The sequence below is a fragment of the Sugiyamaella lignohabitans genome, chromosome A, assembly GCF_001640025.1.
Source record: "Sugiyamaella lignohabitans strain CBS 10342 chromosome A, complete sequence".
In the NCBI taxonomy this organism is placed as follows: Eukaryota; Fungi; Ascomycota; class Dipodascomycetes; order Dipodascales; family Trichomonascaceae; genus Sugiyamaella; species Sugiyamaella lignohabitans.
In genome coordinates this window covers 980575-994979 of record NC_031672.1, presented here as the reverse complement: position 1 = coordinate 994979, position 14405 = coordinate 980575, and the positions used below count along the sequence as shown (strand labels likewise).

The following is a 14405-nucleotide window of genomic DNA, read 5'->3' as shown; positions in this document are numbered from 1 at the left end:
GCTTTAATGCACTTGAATTGGGTCAATCACATTAAAATTGTGGACAATGGAACAGGATGTGCAATGTCCAACTCTATAGACTGAAAACGGGTTCAGCAGCTGGGAATAGCAATGATAACTAACCAGTAGCTCTACTGAACAATGGTCAACTTGTGCACAACCCGTATGCATGGAATAATAATGCTAGTGTAATCTTTCTAGACCAGCCGGTGAACACCGGATTCTCATACTCCCAAGTGGATAGAGATTCCACTCCAGGAAGCGCCCCAGATGTGTATGACTTTTTAGTAGGATTTTTCGAGAAATACCCCCAATATGCTCACTTGGATTTCCATATTGCGGGTGAGTCGTATGCTGGCCATTACATTCCTGGATACACCTCATATATCTTGAATCAAAATAATCCAAATTTGACAGTGAGTTCTGTTTTAATTGGAAATGGATTGGTCGATGCATATACTCAGATGCAATACTACGAGCCCATGGCCTGTGGCCAAGGAGGATACCAGGCAGTTTTGAGTAACTCTGTCTGTAGTGCAATGAAGAGCGAAATACCATCATGTTTGAGCTCTATCTCGCAATGCTATTCCAGTAATAGCCAACTACAATGTGTACAAGCTACAAACCAATGTAATGAAGACGAGTACGAACCATTGGCAGAAACCGGATTGAACGTTTATGATCTCAGAACCCAGTGTCAAGGAGAGCTCTGTTATGCTGGACTAAATGACGTATCGACCTATTTGAACCAAGCCAGCGTTAAACAAGCATTGGGGGCCAACCCTCAAATTACGTTCCAGGATTGTAACGATGATATCAATGAAGCATTCTCAACAGCCGGTGATTATATCCACTCATTTGCACCAGATGTTGCACAGATTCTGGAAGCCAACATCCCCATACTCATCTACGCTGGAGACAAAGATTTCATTTGTAACTGGCTCGGATGTCGAGCCTGGACGAGAGCACTAGAATGGCCAGGCCAAAGCGAGTACAACAATGCTTCATCAGTTCCCTGGATGTCAGGTCAAACTCACGCTGGAGACGTTACCAATTACCAACATTTCACTTTCCTGAGAATCTACAACGCCGGTCATATGGTACCCCATGACCAGCCCCAAGCTGCACTCACAATGCTTAACCAGTGGCTACAAGGAGATTACAGTCTCCAAGGATAAGCCAGAAGTGAACATAAAAATAACACTAATAGACGTTAAGGCTATTGCAAGGGACCAGGACGCAACGACTCGAGCGCAGCGAGAGGAGCCAGGGGGTCTGGGGCGCAGCCCCAGCCGCCGGAGGCAGGTAACAATAATGTGTATCATGAGTTTACTGGATGAAAAAAAGTGTACAAATAATTAAGCAATTCCGGCATCAGTGTCGCTGGCGTAATCAGTATCGCGGTCGAGGTATGGTTTGCCAGTGATTATGGTGCGATCTTCCCGACGGAGCCAGCCCTCGGTTCTATCAATACCGGTTTTATAAACAGCGTCAGATGACTTATATGCGACGTCACACTCGGTTCTGTTGCGCATTTGCTGGATACGTTCGATCATCCAGCCCGAAACCATACCTTGGTTTGAATCCTTGATGGCGGATTTTTGGAAGTCGTGAGCAGGTTTGCCGAGCTTGACCAGGGGTGCGACAGCGCATTGTTGCTTCTTTTTGTGGTACGAGTACATCAAACAGTCAGGCAGTCCCTCGCAGAATTTCAGACATGCATCAAGCGACTCGTAAGGACGCACTTCATCACCTCCTTCAGTACTGGGTAGGATGTTGTTCTGTCTGTCTTTGGCGAGAGTGACAATAGTTGTCCAAGACTCGTTATCCCAGTCTTCAATCTGGTGGTCGATATATGGCATGACGAAATCACGGTACATGTCAGCAAATAGAATCTGCTTTCCTTGCAATCGCTTGATTCTTTCGTACTCCCATAGTACCTCGATGTCATGGGGAAATAGGTGATGGAATGAAACAGGCGGTTTACACCATAGCGATTCTTTCAGTTCCATAGAATAGTAAGGCTCACCCTTGAAGGAAGGATTTGGGGTGATTAGAGTGTTTGCTCTGTCTACAACCATATAGGCAACCATCAAATCACCACAACATTCTTTAAAAGTACGGTCTTCGTAGTCTTTTGGTACTTGTATAGGGTCGACACCGACGGTATCTTGCATGGTTCTATGAGACAAAACAACACCACTACCACCATGAGCAAAAGTATATCTACCAGCCCCGGCAGGAGAGCCCATATAAAGTGGCTGATTAGGATCGAAATGACTGAGAACTTCGACCAGATTGTCGATAAAGTAGAAAGAGTCGGCATCCATAAATACATACCAGTCCGAGTCTGGTGATACAGTCCATGCATGAGCAAGCATAGGAATGTTCTTGAACTTGTCCAAAACCCAGCCATCTTTTCCCATGACGTCGGTCAATGGCATGTTTCCGTGAGTATCGTGAAGAGTTCGCTGGTCACGGTACATTTTAAACTCGTTACGAAGACGGGACTTGGCAGTCATGTTAGCGAGCACATCAATAACCTCGTAACCACCGACTGATCCAGGAGCATCAGAGTAGATAGCAAAATTAGGTACTCGAGTTAGAGTGGTGAATAAATGCACGGGTAAACGATCCCATAGTACGGAAGCACCAGTCTTGATCATCAAAAAGATCTTGTCAGCATTTGGAGGGTAGTCGGCGACAAGAGGAATCTTGAGATACTCGCCAGTGGATCCGTATGAAGCAGGATCGGGGTTCTTGGGTCTACCATGAACATTGTCAAAATGCATCGAAGATTTATGTCTAGAATTGGGATTATCGTCATAAGCATGACTGAAGGACTCGGGGGATCTCCATACATCTACCGACTCATACAGATCATACGAGTCGAGCGAAGGGATATATCCACCTTTATCCATTTGTTCTTTAAATTCAGTGACGTATTGAGGGGTTTTAGGGGTTTTCGAGAAAGGGGATGATATTTTGCTCCAAGCAGGATCCACTTCGTTTCGGTTGTAAATGATAAATAGTTCATAGCCGACGAACAAGAGAATGCAAGCGGTCAGGACAATGCCTTGGGGTCGATTTAAAGTGACGCGAGGCATTATTATGATGGTTTTACTGGTATCAGTAGGATTCGAAACAAGACAAACAAATCAAAAAAAAATGCAAATTAGCAGGAATCAGGAATGAGTGAAAGATTTAGATTTAGATTTAGATTAAAATCCAGATCCAAATCAATAAGGAGTAGGGAGATCGATCAGTAGTTATCCAGTAGCTAGATAACTGATTTTTCTATAGATCCGATCAAACGACAAAAAATATCAGACGGCACCAATGTCAGTGCACGCTAATGTCAGTGCACGTTAGTTGAGTTGGGACCAGTTAGGCTCAATGAAAGCTCTCAGTTATAAAAATACGTGGTATGACGTCTATATCATACGATACAGGCAACCCCACCAGACGTTCGAGTGCAAGAGAGCGCAGAGCGATAAATGTGTGATATGATTCACACTTGAAAGTAATAAATTTACCCGAGAATCCAGCGAGTCACCAGTAGCAAACGAGAGAAGAGAAATGAAGAAACCCAAGTCACGTAAGTTCCAGAAAAAAGCTAATTACCAATTATCAAACACTAATGCAGATGACGTATGACAGGTGATAAAGAATAAGCGAGTCGAATCAAACCCAGTCAAATCGAGTAAAACCCCAGTCAAACCCGGTCAAATCAAGTCAAATCCAGTCAAATGAAGTCGAATCAGTCAAATCAGTCAAATCAAGTCAAATGAAGTCGAGTCAATCCAAGTCGAGTCTCTTAATCCAGTCAAACCAACCAAAAATAACAGACAGAATTAAACAAGAACTAGCACGTTAATAAACAATCTCGAGAAAGGCAGTAGCACCCAGAAGAAGCAGCCTCAACAACAGTAGCACCAGTAGCACCAGTAGCACCAGTAGCACCTCGTACTACATCCCAATACATACCAATATCCCCGAACCTTATCAGTTTTTGGTTAGCCTAAGTTCAAAATATTTTATATAAAACCAGATAAGGCCTGAAATCGAATAAGAAGCAGACACGGCCCGAAAAAATTAAAATTTCACCCTTGCTTGATCGCGCTATCACCGACTGGAATCGTACATACACGTCAGGGTCGTGCTACTTTGGTCGTGCTACCCTGGCTTAAGCGTAAGCGATATCACCCGTCCAATCCATGTTGGGCTATATCCGTTAGCAGCCTGCTTGAGAGACTAAACCTGGATCGGTCCACGTGCGTTCAACGATGAAGCAGTGTGGATATTTTCAACATGCAACACATTTGCCTGTTTCAGGCACATCCTGCGGTCTATCACCGCAAAGATCTGGCGCTATGAAGGCTAAATTTAGAATAAGAGTGACATATGCCCACCAGTAAGGCTGGATGTCAGTAACTGCCGATGTGGATTTTTCAGATGAGCCAGCATACAGCAGACTTTCAGCCCTCTCTTTTCACCTCTCTTTTCACCTCTCTTATCATTAGACTTATCAGATTACCACTGACAGAACAAAGGCAGATGGTTGATACCGACTGAAAAAGCGCCAATCAAAGTCGATCGAGTTCAGGAGTCTCAATACCACACATTTTTTATTAACCTTGTACGCCCTTTTATGAGATCATTTTTTTTTGTATATAAACTTAAAATACTTGTCATGCGTCGCGCGTCGCATATAACATACGCCCCTACACCGAAAGCGACGATTACTGCATCGTTCACGCAGACCAACGTCACCCCCCATCGAGCTACATCTCGATACCGGCCGTTCCGTCCCCGCTCTCTTCTCCCTGCCCCTCCCTCACAGCTACAAACAACCCCTGCTGCATTCCTACCTGGATCACACGACACACCAACCACACCCCTCCCTCGAAGCCCACAGCGCATGCAGATTTCGCTCCCCTCCCTGCGGGACGCTTAGAGTTTATCCGATGCCACGAAGCCAAGTCACCCCAGTGCATCACGGACCGGTTCCGGCAGGGGGTCCCGGGCGGTTTCTGGGGGCAAGTTTGCCTCCGGCGGCTGGGGCTCCGCCCCAGACCCCGCTGCTCCTCTCGCTTCGCTCGAGTCGTTTTCGTCAACGGTCCCGGCAACCTCCCTGCCCGTCCCCCACAGCCACGAACAACCTCTGCACTCCTATCAGGGTCACGCGACACACCTCCCACGCTCCTCCCTCGAAGTCCACAGGGCATGCAGATCCCTCACCCTTCCCTGCGGGGCGTTTTAAAGTTTATCCGATGCCACGAAGCCAAGTCACCTCGGTGCATCACGGACCGGTTCTGGCAGGGGGCCCCTGCTTCCCGGGGGTTCCCGGGGGGTAGGTTTGCCTCCGGCAGCTGGGGCTCCGCCCCAGACCCCGCTGCTCCTCTCGCTTCGCTCGAGTCGTTTTCGTCGACGGTCCCGACAAACTCCTGCGAAGCAGGAGCTACGGGGTCTGGGGCGGAGCCCCAGCCGCCGGAGGCAAGAACCCCTCCGTCGACGGTCCAGGCCATCTCCTGCGAAGCAGGAGCCACGGGGTCTGGGGCGGAGCCCCAGCCGCCGGAGGCATTGACCCCCCTCCAGAGAGCCCCAGAAAAAGTGGTCAAAGTTCATTCATTCCCATAAGTACAGTTTGCCGCTGGCGGAGCCGCCGACGAGCCAGTTTTGGGAGGGGTGGAACTGGACGACGGCGGGGACGGCGGACATGAGTTCGTGGCCGAGATGGGCCAGTTGCTGGCCGTCGGCAGAGTAAATGTCGAGGTACCGTTTCATGTTGGCGATGACGAATTTCTGGACAGAGTCGGCAGGTCGTGGTTGCCAGCGGGATTTCAGAATCGACACCCAGCGTCCGGTTTGACAGTTGTGTTTGAGTCGAACTGAGGGCACAATGTCGTGAGTTTCGGACTTGGTCCATGACTTGCTCGTTGAAAGATCAAACACGTTAATGGTATCGTCGTACCCGTTACACACAATCTGTCCTGCTGAATTCCAGTCGGTCGCACTGATACTCAGTCGGCTCTGATACTCGCCATACATGTGAGGTGCCTTTTCATTATCCTCGGACTCGGCAATTACGGACGTGGCTCGAAGATCCCATACTTTTAACGTCCTGTCTAACGATCCAGTGGCTATTTGATGAATAGCATTCGGATTAAACGAGAACCCACCAATTTTCTTATCATGTAATCTCAACAACTGTGATTTAGGTTTGCGTTGGTTCTCTCGAAGATCATGAATCCCAAACTCTCCTTCTAATGTCGTATAATATAGCGTGTTGGCATCTGGCATTGCACAGTCGCTCACTCCTACCGGGTTTCTGGGATCACTATCATATACAAATGCTTCTGTAGAAGTTCCTGAGCCCAGGTCTAAACATCGTACTGATCCGTCATATGATGCTGTATATGCCTTGTCCGGTGCAAATTGAGGCATCAGAATCGTGGCAATGGCCCGTGTGTGTACCTTAAACGATAGAATATTGGGTGTTTCATATTCATAATCACCTTCATCTTTGATTTTATTGGTAGAATCGATATCCCATAAACCCAACTCGCCCATTTTATCACCCGCAAGAACAATTCTCTTGGTTTCTGAGGGATGGAATGCCACACTGAATATCCGTTCCGACGTGACTTTGATATCATTTGGACTGATTTTCGTATGAAGAGACAGGTTCGACAGTTCTTTGCGAGCAGATACCAATTCTTTCTTTTTACCTGAACTTAAACCGCTATTGTCGCTGTCTCGTGTACCACCATCATTTTCTTCTTGTTCTTCTTCTTTCTTGATCTTCTCGAAATAATCACCCTGAGACACTTTTCCCAAAGACGAAAGCAGTCCCAGAGCCTGGTCCCACTCGCCATTCTTGATCACATCAGCCAGTTTGAGTTCGCCCTCTTTTCGAGCCTTGTCTTCCTGAGCAGCCTGTTTCTCGATAACCAGCAATCTTTCGGCCGTCTCTCGTTCGATATCGAACTCGGCTTTTTTGCCTTCCAAACGCCGAGACTTTCGTCGTGGCCCCAGATCCACCTCCTGTTTAACTCGAGGAGCCCTTCTGGTCCTGCTGCTGCTGTTGCTGCTGCTTCTGGCGGTCTTCGCCGACTTCTGTCGCACGTCCGAAAACATCTGATCTCCAGCCCCCGCCAGTTCCAGCTCTTTCAACAACTGCTGGTTCCTGGCGATATTCGCCAGCCGCTGTTTCTCCAGCTCGCTCATGGCCGCCATTTTCTCTCCTTGTTTTCTCTTCTCTTCACTTTTCACCCACTCTACGGTCAATCGCGAACCTTACTCGTGCCACTTGCTCCTCACGCGTTTTTCAATTAACTCGTGCATATCACTTCTCCCGGGGTTCCTGCAGGGTTCGACCCTGGGGTCGGGGGTGCTGCCTCCGTGTATCGCTATAACGGACACTGCCTCCGGCGGCTGGGGCTCTGCCCCAGACCCCGTGCTCCTGCTTCGCAGGAGATTGTTTGGACCGTTGGCGGAGAAGATTCGTGTGAACCGGTAATGGCCAAGTTTCCGCTTATCGGTTGTTTGCTCAATTCATTTTTCTAGGCCATGGAAGCTCATGCTCTGAAATGTGCAGGATGTGACTCCCGGCTGATTTCTCGAGTTGGTCGTAGTTGATTAATGTTTGTGGTTTGGCTCCATTTTCAGGAAGGAAATTTCATAATCACCTGTCTTTGTCAATCGGATCTACGGTTAAGTGAATTGTTTAATACTCGCTATTTAAGTATGAGGAAATTATTCTCGCCAGATTTGGTAGCAAAAAGTGGTTGTAGATACACAACCTCACACACAAACGAGATAGACACCTATTTATCAGACATCTGATATAGTCTGGATGTCCAATTCGATTTTATACCGGGATAATATCTGGGGTGTTAAGGGGGATGCAGATTATTTGTCACGTGATGGGAGATTTCAATATTCAGGGCTTAAGCGCAGGCAGGTACTTCGTGAGTATTTCTTAGGAACATTGGAAGGATAAATTCGATGGATTGTTCTTACGAAATCTCATTCTAAATTCAAACATCAGAGGCTCTCCGAGAATTATTAAAGGTGGACTTACCAATAATTCTAAAACCAATTTTTCTCATGTTTTCCGTTATAGACCGAAAACGAGTAAATTGATAAACTATCTTTTCCTTCTAATTGTAACTCCAAAAATGTTTAAGAGGCTTTTCTCATTTCTCTGACAGTGTTTTTAGTAGATGTACAATATTGAAATCATCCTGACGCAACAGTCAGAGGCACTTCATATTCCACATCAAAGTGTCTCAGGAGCAGTGTATTATCTTTGTGCTTATTTAAGACATTCTATTTCTAATTTTAGTGGTGTCGGTAGTGACTCGATTGTGTTGCATTCATCTTGAAATTTATCGATCACAATGTTGAGTCCAGCTTGTAGTAGTTTCTTGTCAGCTTCATATTTATCATCCAAAAGTGAGTTCATTAGCATATAAGGTTTGTCAATATGGCTTGGACTCATTGCTCCACATCTGATTAGCTCATGAGGGTCTGAAGTAGCGTGGTATCATGAGTAACAATCTGGCCCATTTTTCGATGAGCCCTGTGGAATTTTGACGGATCACTGACTTTGGTTAGTTTTCTTTTTTTCAGGGGGAACATAGTAAAGAATTCTTCATTTTGGTGACAATGGTGTTTTCTGTACTGATATGAGAAGGTTTCTTGCTCCTGCGTGTGAAACTTCGGGTTCGCTTTGAGCGGCTGCTCGTTTAACTGGCTCTCTGAGTAGTTTTGGATCGTAACCTGGAGCAGGTGAGTAAGTATCTATACTTGTATACTGATTTTGCTGGTTAAAAATTACGTTTGTTGACTAGTCTAGTCTATGGTCTATAGTTCTGATGTTTAAAGTTCAAACATAATACTTGTTATGAATGTAATAGACAAGACTCAGAAACAGAACGGCATAAAAATAAATTATAAAGTTGTGGGACATCATAGTATTTACCTGCCATGTAGCAATTTCATTGAAAGTTTAATGCACTACTCGCATCTCGCCCTGTGCCCATAAACAACAGTTAGTACTTCACAATTATGAACTTTGCAACAATCTAATGACTGACAAAAATCCCTCTCGTCCCCCGGTTACACGCCGAATATATGATTGTGTTGACGGTGAGTACAAAGATGTGCCGATTCTCAGCGAGGCCTTCTTGACTCCCTTCCAGCTTGAGTATCAATATGATTTGCAGCTTTACAAAGTAAAAGCTGATGATGACAGTCTTTTGGCTCAATCTGGGCGCATCCAGGCCGAACTCAAGTCTGATCTCCGTACTCTGCAATTTACCCGTTATACATGGAAGCCATCGACCGAAGAATACATTGACGGCTCAATTTATCCCCAATTGGATAATTGTATTGACCCTGTAGCGGTATGGGAGGAGGAACAGGAGAAGGGTAAAAAAAAGGTTATAAGTCAAATCACTGACAGTAACCCAGTTTTACAGCAATTAAGACGTGACTTTCACACTCAGTGGGCTACTGCTAAGCATGTCTATGATGTAAAGTATGCGAGAATGGGTGAGCGATATCTGCTTGAGAGTCGCGCTGCTTCGGACTATCAAAAGTTCATAAATCAGGGCCCATACAAAGACTTTGACCGATTCCTCAACCCAGAGAAATTACTATGTACTGGACAAGACTGGAAGGGTGGTCGCTGGTCTTCACATGCAGTCAAAGTCTATCTTCAGCTACCTCTAGAAGATGTTATTCACAATTGGCACCGTAATGGTTTGGTTCGAATTGAGACGGTTGGTGGCTACGGATATAATGCAAGGGAAGTAAGCAGAGATGAATTTAAGAGCTTGTTTATTGATAGTTTTAATTCTCGGTTGAACAGAGTCAGTGAAGAAATCTACGAGGAAGATCTTAGCTCAGATTATGCCGAAAATGGCCTGGACGAGAGAGACTCCTCAGTTCCGTCAGAGTTCAAATCTTATGACACAGATGAATTACTCCCATGTTTATTTTTGGCCATCTGCAACTTGGTTTTAACACCATTGTTATCTGCTGAAGGTAGTAATGTCAAACTCGGTTATGATGTGTCGTTCCAGGTCGACAAATATCGGCATATCGACAAAGGGGCTGAATATTTTTTCGTTGATGTAATCTTGATTGATTCCATCCACTCAATGAAGAACATAGAGTCATTGGATGATCAGGATCAGACAATAGTGGGATTAATTTATTTTCAGTCTAGCTCCGATTTAAATTTATGCTATGGTAGTCCACATTGGTATTTGGTAATGGATGAGCTTCGCTTCCATCTAATAAAATCCAATCTTATTCATTACATAGTATCCAGTTTTTATGAAACATTCTTCATTGATATCACTGGATACAAGGATGGTCGGCTGAATTACGATATATTCCGCCTTAATTACGACTCTACGGAACCAACTGTCAGACACGCGATAGCTGCTTATTTAGCATACTGGTCAAACGAAAAAGATCCCGTCAAACGAGGTAAGTCCATTGCAATGGAAATAAAGATGGAGCCGAATCCGTATTCAATTCTTCCAGCCGCCAATGCCATGGAGTTTTCCCTGGTTAATATCACTCGTCACACTGAGTTCTTTATACCTGATGAACACGATAAGGAGAGACGACTGCCTCCAATCAACTTGAATTTGCAAAGGCTGGAGCGTGTGGTTAGACCAAAGCCTGATCAAGGGCGCTTTCAATTCCCCGCTGATTGGGATCAATTGATGATCAAAGTGATGAAAAGTTATTTGCCTATTATTCAGGAGTTCGCCACAGTGAATGGAACTTTTGCCACGCTTAGATGTTACCCGAAGTGTGTGGAACATCTTTTCTCTGCCGAAAAATTGGCATTTGAGAAGCTAGCCAGTGTTCAAGGAAGTATTATTCCCCATATTTACGAGGTATTAAAAGAAGGCGAAATCAATATCATTGTAACCGAAAGTATGAATGAATACATTCCTATCATCGATTTTATGGAAAGATTGGCAAGTGAGCTCAAGCGTCCAGATATCTCAGTTGAAGAAGAGGTCAAAGTTCGTCGAGATCTGCAACTTTTGTATAAAACGGTCAAAGAGAACTACCAACAAATACATGAACTGGGCGTATTCCATAAGTATGGTAAAAAGAATGGTATTATGGTTCGTTCTGGTAATGATGTTGTTCTCGCGAATTTCCAGTATAGTTTTACAGAAGTTAGTAAAGATGTTGACTTTTCAGTTGACTGGAAAAAGTTGAAAGTGCTGTTTAAGGAATTTGAGAACTGCCCGAAGGAAAAGCGTCGAAAAAAGAGAAGAAGATATTTTTATTAAGAGCGTTGAGTATGATTGTTTTTAAGAATCAGTATATTGTGGTGGATCATTAATTTCTGAGGAATGGCGGCGAACGTGAATTGAGTTTCTTATTCGGAGTTTGTCAATAGATCTGAGCTAGTTAGATAGATAGGAAGCTTCTCTCCGGCGGGCTCTGTGGCTTTGCCCCATACCCCGTGGACCCTCGCGCTTCGCTCGAGTCCAGAGTAGGATGAACGGAAGTTTTAATGTCCATTTTAAAATCATTGGTATATAATCAGCTTTATAGTTTGGATTAATATATTAGAGGATGAAATTATGTCACGTGACAAAGATTTCAGTATTTGAGGCTGTAATGCAGGTACTACGTGAGTATAACTTAAGACCATTAGAAGGATGAGCTCGATGTCAAACAGGTAAGCTGGCTGATGGATCGGGGAGACTCAGATGCTGTGATATTTACTCTGGTTGCTCGTCATGGGTTGATTACGAAATCTCAGTCCATAGATGGTTGAATAGATATAATTTGGACATTTCAATTATAGGCGGAACAATGCATTAAGTTTTACCTTTTTAGAGAAGGATTTCATATTGGAGTCATGTCATTTCCACGTCGAAAATGTTGGTCAAGCCTGTCATCTTATATTGACGGCATCCAGCACGGTGCATCTTACGAATTCTCCGTATCATATCAGGGTCTTCCTTCATCATCGCGAATATATACGCGATTAATTTCCATCGCACTGAATGCACACCTGCCTTTTGCAGTTTTGAAAAATGTGCGTTGATGGTAACGTTATAGTCTTGCGCTACGTCGTAGCTTATAAAACCCCATTCTCCCAATGTAGTCAGGACTGTCTGACCACTACAGTATCCATACATGTACTTGGATAACTGGGAGAGTAGGTGACGGGAGTTTGCTGTGTTTTCCTTAAACACTGCTTTTAGGCTAAGGGCCGATCTTCTTTTACACTCCACAACCGTGACAGTTTCGCCCCTGCTGATATAAATATCAGCCTTGGGTTTACGATTAGTGGGTGCCGGCTCTAAGGTAGCTCGGAGATCGGCGTTCTGTCTCTTGATATCAAACAGTCCGTTGGAATCGCAACGAACTAGTTGAGCGGGTATATCTTTGAGATGGCTGAGTAGATCCACTAATTTCTTGATCATGTTTTTTGTCTGTTTGACTAAGGGACGGCGGCCACTAACCCGTCTATTACTTTGATAGCTTTGAATGGCGTCCTGAAAAAATGCTTTAGTGATGACTTTCATGTTTCTGACAGTTTTTTTGAGTAGCTTTGCTACATTGTCGAAATCTGTGGTAGTGCCTATGATGGTGGTGGATGCTCTAGTTAGCAGCACTTTATAATTCATTGCAAATCTTTCCAGCATATATTTAAGAATGCCTTGGTGTTTTTCCAGCTTAAGCTGTACTTTCACTTTTGAACTCGGGAGTCTTTTGATCGCGTTTTGTAAATGTCGAAGGCTTTTTTTAAATCTCTCTTGAAATTCAGAAATCACGGTTTTGAGTTCATCTTTTAGAAGTTTCTTGACAGGGTCATATTCATCATCCAAGAGCGGATTAATCATCGCATCTATCAGGTTTCTCAGGATGGCTTGGATCCATTCCTCCACCTCTGATTCGCTCCTGAAGCTTTTAGGGAGTGACGTATCGTTTGACAAATTGTGGCCACTTCTCAGCTTGTGGAATCTTGACGGTTTACGACTACTGATTAGTTCCCTTATTTGTTTAATTGGGAACATATCGAAGAATTCTTTGTTGTTTTTGAAAATGATATTTCCATTGTACTCGTAAAAGCGATTGATGATGCTGCTCTGTGCGGAAATTTCAGTGCCTTCTTCAGGTGTAGGTGGTTTAATTGACTCGCCGAGTAGGCCTATGATGTAACTGGTTGTTACCGGGGGCAGGTTAGCAATGATATCTGCTGAGCTCTGTTAGATTACTCCTCCAGTTTGCTGTACTGTCTCTACTTACGAGATTCACTGCTACTCATCGTCACGAGAGGGAATATCAGCTTGTATGTAGAAGACAAGAGTGTTGCAGGTAACTACTTCCTTGTAGCAGCAGAGAGACGAGAAAAACATTGTTGTGCATGTAACTTTCCGGGGTATGCAGGGATGTGATACTTGCATGTTCACGTCGCTAGATCATGCGACATTATTAAGTCGTGGCTAGCCGTCTAACCTCCAAGGCCCCCTAGTAGCCCTTGAAGCACTTTGCTTTTGAACGTTTAAAGAGCTATGACCCGCTTAAGAATAACAGGCGCTTGGGCCTCACAATCTTCTCTATGATAGCATTCTCTGTGCTACACTTAATATTTGTTTGGTGGGTTCGAGACGAGCTTATTTCCTATTTAGAGGCTATGGCTATAAGTAACTCATTTTGGAAGCGTACTCATTGGTATATGTTTAACTCGGTCTACGGTCATTAGTTCCTGATCAATGTTCAATGCTCAAACCTTCGGTTTATTAAAAGAAACATTGCATGATCCAGGAACGAAAAGGAATATAGATTAAAGGTGCGCGACAAGGCAAAATTGACCTGTCAAGCGAGCAGTACCTCATTTTGAAAGTTATATGCATAATACCACCCATCGCCGCATGTTATGTATATCAGGAGCATCCATAAAAGAACAGGGATTTCACACTAATGAACATTTTAACAAGTCAATGACTGAAAAAAACCCCTCTCGTCCCCCGGTTACACGCCGAATATATGATTGTGTTGACGGTGAGTACAAAGTTGTGCCGATTCTCAGCGAGGCCTTCTTGACTCCCTTCCAGCTTGAGTATCAATATGATTTGCAGCTTTACAAAGTAAAAGCTGATGATGACAGTCTTTTGGCTCAATCTGGGCGCATCCAGGCCGAACTCAAGTCTGATCTCCGTACTCTGCAATTTACCCGTTATACATGGAAGCCATCGACCGAAGAATACATTGACGGCTCAATTTATCCCCAATTGGATAATTGTATTGACCCTGTAGCGGTATGGGAGGAGGAACAGGAGAAGGGTAAAAAAAAGGTTATAAGTCAAATCACTGACAGTAACCCAGTTTTACAGCAATTAAGA

The 14405-nt window shown here is 44.4% G+C and overlaps 3 protein-coding genes across 3 annotated transcripts; 1 reads left to right on the top strand and 2 right to left on the bottom strand.

The window, feature by feature from the left end:
• Positions 1–482: 482 nt before the first annotated feature.
• PRC1 (carboxypeptidase C PRC1) lies at positions 483–1178 on the top strand (the record flags this gene model as incomplete). Its single annotated transcript, XM_018880162.1, has 1 exon — positions 483–1178. One exon carries the CDS (start codon positions 483–485, stop codon positions 1176–1178), a length of 696 nt encoding a protein of 231 aa, XP_018734558.1.
• A 180-nt stretch (positions 1179–1358) lies between these two features.
• AWJ20_315 (uncharacterized protein) lies at positions 1359–3107 on the bottom strand (the record flags this gene model as incomplete). Its single annotated transcript, XM_018880151.1, has 1 exon — positions 1359–3107. The coding sequence occupies one exon, from the start codon at positions 3105–3107 to the stop codon at positions 1359–1361; it is 1749 nt and encodes a 582-aa protein (XP_018734557.1).
• Positions 3108–5628: 2521 nt separating this feature from the next.
• CMR1 (Cmr1p) lies at positions 5629–7140 on the bottom strand (the record flags this gene model as incomplete). The annotated part of the gene is made up of 1 exon (XM_018880140.1): positions 5629–7140. One exon carries the CDS (start codon positions 7138–7140, stop codon positions 5629–5631), a length of 1512 nt encoding a protein of 503 aa, XP_018734556.1.
• Between the last annotated feature and the right edge of the window lie 7265 nt (positions 7141–14405).